This window comes from Hydra viridissima, unplaced genomic scaffold, assembly GCF_058129835.1.
Source record: "Hydra viridissima isolate aposymbiotic clone 2 unplaced genomic scaffold, HvirCarnegie_v1 scaffold_6, whole genome shotgun sequence".
In the NCBI taxonomy this organism is placed as follows: domain Eukaryota; kingdom Metazoa; phylum Cnidaria; class Hydrozoa; order Anthoathecata; family Hydridae; genus Hydra; species Hydra viridissima.
In genome coordinates, this window is record NW_028324305.1 from 16,028,997 (window position 1) to 16,036,531 (window position 7,535).

The window sequence follows — 7,535 nt, forward strand, 5'->3', positions numbered from 1 at the left end:
AACAAATGATATCTGGAAAATTTTCGCATTTTATTGCTTTTCTTTGTTTTTGTTTTAACGGTTTTTTCTATAAACCTCATTTAAAATACTTTGAAGTCAAAACCTCATTTTCTTTTTTCCAGTTGTAAAAAGTTTTCTTCTGTTTTTAATTGAAACAAATATAAAAATAAGCGACCAATGTTAATAAAATAATTACACGACCTGTTGTTACGCAGCTGTAAGAATTTTTTTTTTTTTGTGACTTTATTCACGTTTTCATGCATGGATCTCAATGCTTGTTATGCTTCTTTTTGGATTTCTTTAATTTCTTGCTTTTCATATGTTTCTTCTTGTTGAGGGATTTCTTGCATCCAAAGTCGCATGGCATTGGTAGCGGTGCTGGCGGTGCACAGGCTGGTGGTGGTGGGGGAGGTGGGCAAGGTGCGGGAGGAGGTGGGCATGGTGGTGGTGGAGGAGGAAGTGGGCATGGTGGTGGTGGTGGTGGTGGTGGTGGGGGTGGAGGAGGAGGCAAGCACATTGGTGGTGGTGGTGGGGGTGGTGGGCATGGTGCTGGTGGTAGAGGGCATGGTGGAGGAGGTGGTGGACAGAAAACTGGTGGTGGAGGTGGTGGAGGTGGTGGAGGTGGGGGTGGAGGAGGAGCGCACATTGGTGGCGGCGGTGGACACACTGGTGGTGGTGGTGGTGGTGGTGGGCATGGCGCTGGAGGAGGTGGACACGGTGGTGGTGGGCCGCATCCTGGCGGTGGTGGTGGGCAGTTAGGTTGTGGTGGTGGTGGTGGTTTAGTTCCATCGGTGACCGGTGGCATTATTCCTGCATTGAATTATAAGAAAAAAGAAGCTTGATATACTTCGGGGTGTACTGATGTAAAACGTCTTATCATATTCATAACACTAATTTAAATAATGGAATTAGATAAAGTCAGTATAAGATTTAAAAAAAAATTCTCACAGAATAAATTGTTTTTATTGTAAGGTGAATTGAATGCTGGCAGTTTTCCAAAAGTGTGCAGAGGTTTAATGCATAAAAGGTGTGCGAACGTTTTAATATATAGAGAAACTTCCCTTATATAAGGAAATTTTAATAAAAATACGGTTATAGTCAATCACAGCTGATGAAAATCACAGCTGATGTGCGTTACAGATAAGAAGCTACTATAAATCATGATGATGATAATAATAATAATAATAATAATAATAATAATAATAATAATAATAATAATAATAATAATAATAATAATAATAATAATAATAATAATAATAACAATAATAATAATAATAATAATAATAATAATAATAATAATAATAATAAAAATAATAATAATAATAATAATAATAATAATAATAATAATAATAATAGTGATATTAATAATTGTAATAATAATAAAAATAATAATAATAATAATAATAATAATAATAATAATAATAGTAATAATAATAATAATAATAACAATAATAATAATAATAATAATAATAATAATAATAATAATAATAATAATAATAATAATAATAATAATAATAATAATAATAATAATAATAATGATATTAATAATTGTAATAATAATAAAAATAATAATAATAATAATAATAATAATAATAGTAATAATAATAATAATAATAACAATAATAATAATAATAATAATAATAATAATAATAATAATAATAATAATAATAATAATGATATTGATAATTGTAATAATAATAAAAATAATAATAATAATAATAATAATAATAATAATAATAATAATAATAATAATAATAATAATAATAGTAATAATAATAATAATAATAATAATAATAACAATATTAATAATAATAATAATAATAATAATAATAATAATAATAATAATAATAATAATAATAATAATAATAATAATAATAATAATAATAATAATAATAATAATAATAATAGTAATAATAATAATAATAATAATAATAATAACAATATTAATAATAATAATAATAATAATAATAATAATAATAATAATAATAATAATAATAATAATAATAATAATAATAATAATAATAATAATAATAATAATAATAATAATAATAATAATAATAATAGTAATAATAGGTATAATAGTAATTATAATAATAATAATGATAATAATAACAATAAATCAAAATAATTGGCGTAATAATACCGATAAGAATAATGTAAGTGAAAATAAAAAATATTTGATGAAAGTGAATTTTAATCCAAGTATTTTTACTTTGATACAGTTTCTACGCCGAGATGTTTAAGGTCGCTAGCGCTAGATCTAGCCTGTATAATAATTTACGTGTGTGGTAAACGTGCATCTTAATGAATGGGTTTAATTTAGAATACTGCATTAGCAAATTGTCTTTTCGCTTAACAAACGTTTGGGGAGGGGGAGGGAGCTTGAAGAAAACTAGATTTTTAGTTAATAGTATGATTCACCTCTTTTGCTTGGTTCGTAATAATCTTGTTTTTAACAGAAGCGTTTGCTGGTGCCAATGTTTTGTTTGTCACTTCGGTTTTTTTTGAGGAACAAGGTGCCAATGAACAGGGCATTGGAATGGTCAGAGGATAAGGTAAGGGTGCTGGAGCTGCCGGTTGTGCCGGAGGTTTGTTTTCAGGTACCATCATCAAAGTAAAAGACGGCATAGGTGCTTGTACCGAATTAAAACAACACCAATCATAACATGCAGGTGCACACTCTTGTGGGCAATTTCCCTCACAGAAACGAGGTGCAGGATTTGGGATAGTTTCAGATGGTGGGCCAGGTCTCATGTGACCACCGAACAGTACAGGCACTTGGGACGCAACAACTTTCTGGGGTGGTTCTAAGATGAAAGGAGCAGAAAAATTGCATTCTAGTTTTTCAAATGAAAGGAAAAGATAGCCTTTTAGACTTTTTTCCCCTGATTTTTAAACTCAAAAGTTTTAGTTTTTATTTAAAAAAAAAAATTAAAATAGAAATATAGAATGCAAAATTTACAGCCAGAAATCTGACTATCTGCTCCCTTCGTTACACATCAGCACAAAAAAATTGATAACGAAATCAGTTAAACATAGTTGAGTGTCTCGCGGACGTTTCACTTTTGAATGTTGCGAACTTTAAGGAAAAATACTATTACTTAATTGTTCATAAAATTCAAAAGTGAAATGTTCCAGAGAATATATCCAGAAACGTTTTTGTTAATTGGTATATGCATATAATCTAAAAGAAGTTCGTAGAAAAAAATTGCATATAAAAATAATGATCTTGTGTGTAATATGTTTCCTCCAATTTTTTAGTCGTTGAAGTTTTTTTTAACAGTATCAGTTTTTGGCCTTCTTTCCTTTTTTAGCGTTCTTGCCAGTCGTCCTCTTTTTGCAACATTTCTTTGAACAACCTTTAGTGCAGAACTTCTTGCAAGCACCGCAGGAGGGCATCATTGGTGGGGGCTGGCCACAACCCGTGCAATCCTGCTGCATCATTGGCAATTGAGGTGGAGATTGGCCACATCCACCGCCACAACCTTGTTGCATTGGCATTTGCATCATGGGTGGGGGCTGGGCACATCCCATACAACCTTGCTGCATTGGCATCATGGGTGGGGGCTGGGCACATCCCATACAACCTTGCTGCATTGGCATCATGGGTGGGGGCTGGGCACATCCCATGCAACCTTGTTGAGCTGGCATCATAGGTGGGGGTTGGCCGCATCCGCTGCAACCTTGTTGCAGTGGCATTTGGATTGCCTGATTGCAACTAGGAGCACAGCCCATATCCATTGGTGGAGGAGGGGGAGGTAGAGCACAGGGGTTTTCACATGGAGGAGGAGGAGGAGGTGGTGGAGGAGGAGGAGGCAGTATACCTAAAATGTTTAGTAAGAAACTCTATGTATGCTATTTACAGAATTTATTATCATATCAAAATTTTAATTTTTTTTGGATGCAATTTTTTTCTTCTTCTGCTGTTTTGACTTTTTAGATAAACAACAGTGTTTTGGACATTTTGGTGAGCAAACACGTTTGCACCCAGAAGAACATGCTGGTTGTTGGTTCGGACATTGAACGCCTGAAAAACAAGGTGCTTGCGGTGGAGGCATTTGCTGGCCGCAGGGAAAACCGCACGGGCGCTGCATAGGGATTTGCTGTCCGCAAGGGAAACTGCATGGTTGTTGCATGGACATTTGAACTCCACAAGGCGAACCACAAGGATTTTGTTGTGGAGTTTGTTGTCCACACGGAAAACCACACGGTTGTTGAGAACTTAAGGAAGGCATTTGCTGCCCACATGGGTAAGCACATGGAGACTGCTGGTTGTTTTGCTGGCCACAAGGAAAAATACAAGGTTGTTGTATATTGGGAACTTGCTGGGGGAACTGTGTACATGGAAAGTTGCATGGTTGCTGAGCTAACATTGGTTGCTGCCCGCAAGGAGGGTTTACGCATTTTATTGTTAATTCAATAGGTTTAGCTTTTGGAACTGGAGCTGGGAGGTGCTCAGGCAAACAAGCACCGGGTGGAAGACACTGTAGTGGAGGAGGTGGCATAGCGCAACCTTGTGGAAGTACACAATTTGCTGGTACAGGGGGAGCCTGAGCTGGCACACAGCGCTGTAAACCAACATCACAGGAAATAGGAGCAGGAGGAATCTGACATGAAGGAGGTATTTGGCATGTCGGCATTGGTGGTGGCATAACTGGCATGGGTGGCGTGCAGGGGGGTTGGGAACATGTAGCCTGTGGGAAAGCTTGGATTGGCATACATGGTGGCTGAGCGCATGGTGATTGTGTGTATATAGGCATTGGTGGTGGCATTGGCATTTGTATTGGGGGAGAAAATTGCATGGGAGAAGAGCAGCAGGAGGGACTAAAAGATGGTGCGCAAGAAGGACTGCATTGCGTTTGTTGCTGAGTTGCAGCGTATCTTGCCATATCGGGATGGCCATTGCAACAAAAATCATGACAGGCAGGAGCACATTCTGGGTCACAGTCTCCTGGGCATAAACGTGGAAGCGGTTTGGGTACTGACACATCTAATGGGGGTGCGCCTATTACAAAACAAATAAAGACATTCAGTCTCCATTGATTCACGAATTTCATTACGAAATGCTAAATTGGACTGAGATTGTTAAGTTGTGATGTATGATGACTATGCATCTGTGCAACTCTTACTTGTGCATCAAACAAAAATATCCTAAACAAACCTACCGCTTCCTGAATTTTCTTCATCATCAGCTGCTGCTGGTGGAGGTGGTGGTGGAGGTGGTGCTGGAGCTTCTTGATCATCGGGTAAATCATCAAGGCTAAAGAAATAATAAAAAACTTACATTTTAATCTTAATAATCCAACCAACCCTCTGAAACTCATATTTTTATAAATATTTATTAAAAAAGGTCATTTTACTTATTAATATGATTATTATTAGTTACGCCATTATTATTTTATTACGCAACTTTTCTTACACTTTTATAAGTCATCTGCTTTTTACAAAAGCGTTTCTATGATATAGATTTAAATGAAATCAGTTAATCAAATCAAAAACATTTTTCACATCTAAGCGCAAAAACGACGTGTTTAGAAATGCAGGATTTTAAAGCAGTTTGAAAACAATCTAAAGAGGAGATTAAGAAAGCATCGAGAGTGATAGTAAAGTTTTAAATAATTTACTTTGCATTGGGATCTGGTTCTGGTGCATTTGCTGTTGGTTCAGCTGCTTGCTCTTGAGTGTCATCAGCAGGAGCTTCGGGAGCAGGAGCGGGAGCGGCAGCAGCATCATCAGCTGTAACATCAGGATCAATTGCATCATCAGATTGTTGCTCGTCATTGTTTGCGAACTGTTTTTTCTTTTCAGGAGGAGCTGGTTGTAAAATTATTATTATTATTATTATTATTATTATTATTATTATTATTATTATTATTATTATTATTATTATTATTATTATTACTATTATCATTATTATTATTATTATTATTATTATTATTATTATTATTATTATTATTATTATTATTATTATTATTATTATTATTATTATTATTATTATTATTATTATTATTATTATTATTATTATTATTATTATTATTATTATTATTATTATTATTACTATTATCATTATTATTATTATTATTATTATTATTATTATTATTATTATTATTATTATTATTATTATTATTATTATTATTATTATTATTATTATTATTATTATTATTATTATTATTATTATTATTATTATTATTATTATTATTATTATTATTATTATTATTATTATTATTACTTTCGTTGTTATCATTATCATTATTATTTTGTTTTTACAAACAAATAAATTAATTAAAAAAAAAAAAAAAAAAAAAAAACGAAATTAAGAATATGAAGTAGTTACAAATAAATATGAAAAACGATAAGTATATAAACATGTATAATTCAGTTTTTAGTTGCAATAAATTATAATAAAATATTTTTGTTTTCAAATTAAAAAATATCTCACTTAATGCTTTTTTGACATGTTTCGCTTGTTGCTTGGCAACATGCTTCTCCTTTTTTTCTTTCTTTTTATCTTTTTTTACTGGCTTCGCATCGAAAGCAACAACAAGGATGCATGCTACTAAAGCAAGCGTCAAGATAATCCTGCCGTTCATCTAAACAAATGAAAAGCCTATAGAATAAAACGATCCTCATCTTTTCAAGTTTCTCAAGTTTTTAGTGCGCAAATGGTTTTGATATAATAACTAACCAAGTATTAAGAAATTTTGTTAAGTTACAAAAATTTAGAGCTGCTAAAGTTTAAAATAAAATTTTTTTGTTTCTTATTAATTTGTAAAATTGAAGTAAAAACTTAAAATGACATATGAATAAGCCTTTTAATACTTTAAACGTTGTTAACACTTTATTTTAAACTTGTCTATTTAAATTTATTTCTTAAGAAGACTTAAAACTAAAATATCTCACCGTAAAAACCTTTCACCTACCTTGGCAAGTTTTCAGGCCCAAAGTTATTTTTTCAACTGATCAAGCAGTATACTAAACCTGTTGCGTTATTATGAAATCAATGGGTTGCACATTTTCTCATAGCTGATGTCAGGGGGGGGGGGGGTAAACAGTTATTCGTTTTACTTGAATGTAAGATTTTAATAGAGCCTTATTTGTTAATGGAGGTTTTTACGTTTGAAAATTTATGAAATTTTTCTTCAAAAAAAAGAATTTTTCTAATATCTTTTTGTTATTATTAAGATTCAACTTTATACTTGAGATCTAAATAAATATGTCTGGTAAACATTTAAATAGCTGCACCCCCTAATACGTTCTACAGAGACATGGTCCAATGGTTTTAAATTATCGAAGCGTGCAGCTCTTATTCAGAAATTTTGATGAAGCGAAAATGAGCTTTGCAAAAATAAAATTAAAAACAAAATGAATACAAACTTTTCTCCAAAATAAAAAGTAACTTGACGCACCCCTTCAAAGCTCGAATCAATTGAACAAATAAGACGCTCGGAGTCATCTCTAAAAACTAAGCTTATAGGTACAATATCTAGCATAAAGGTAAGCTCAATGAACCGGTATCCTAACGACTTTAATTGAAC

General features: G+C 32.4%; 1 protein-coding gene across 4 annotated transcripts; it reads right to left on the bottom strand.

Moving 5' to 3' along the window:
• Window positions 1-3,156: 3,156 nt before the first annotated feature.
• On the bottom strand, window positions 3,157-7,275 carry LOC145190315 (uncharacterized). Of its 4 annotated transcripts, none has more exons than XM_080067145.2 (5): window positions 6,921-7,275; window positions 6,440-6,590; window positions 5,625-5,814; window positions 5,166-5,260; window positions 3,157-3,824 (listed from the first exon to the last, which is right to left on the bottom strand). In XM_080067145.2, exons 2-5 carry the CDS (start codon window positions 6,588-6,590, stop codon window positions 3,286-3,288), a joined length of 975 nt encoding a protein of 324 aa, XP_079923271.2. In that variant the 5' UTR covers window positions 6,921-7,275; the 3' UTR covers window positions 3,157-3,285. The 4 variants fall into 4 exon arrangements, with proteins under 4 accessions (XP_079923271.2, XP_079923268.2, XP_089947507.1 ...); XM_080067142.2 differs by having other exon boundaries at window positions 3,157-5,005; window positions 6,921-7,042; XM_090091381.1 differs by having other exon boundaries at window positions 6,901-6,978.
• Between the last annotated feature and the right edge of the window lie 260 nt (window positions 7,276-7,535).

What these genes read in the sequence shown, in the direction of transcription:
- LOC145190315 (XM_080067142.2), bottom strand. Translation starts at nt 6,590, where the DNA reads ATGAACGGCAGGATTATCTTGACGCTTGCTTTAGTAGCATGCATCCTT. An exon ending in ACATGTCAAAAAAGCATTAA is followed by an intron (nt 5,815 to 6,439) that starts GTGAGATATTTT and finishes TTTTACAACCAG; the next exon opens with CTCCTCCTGAAAAGAAAAAA. An exon ending in TGAAGAAAATTCAGGAAGCG is followed by an intron (nt 5,006 to 5,165) that starts GTAGGTTTGTTT and finishes GTTTTGTAATAG; the next exon opens with GCGCACCCCCATTAGATGTG.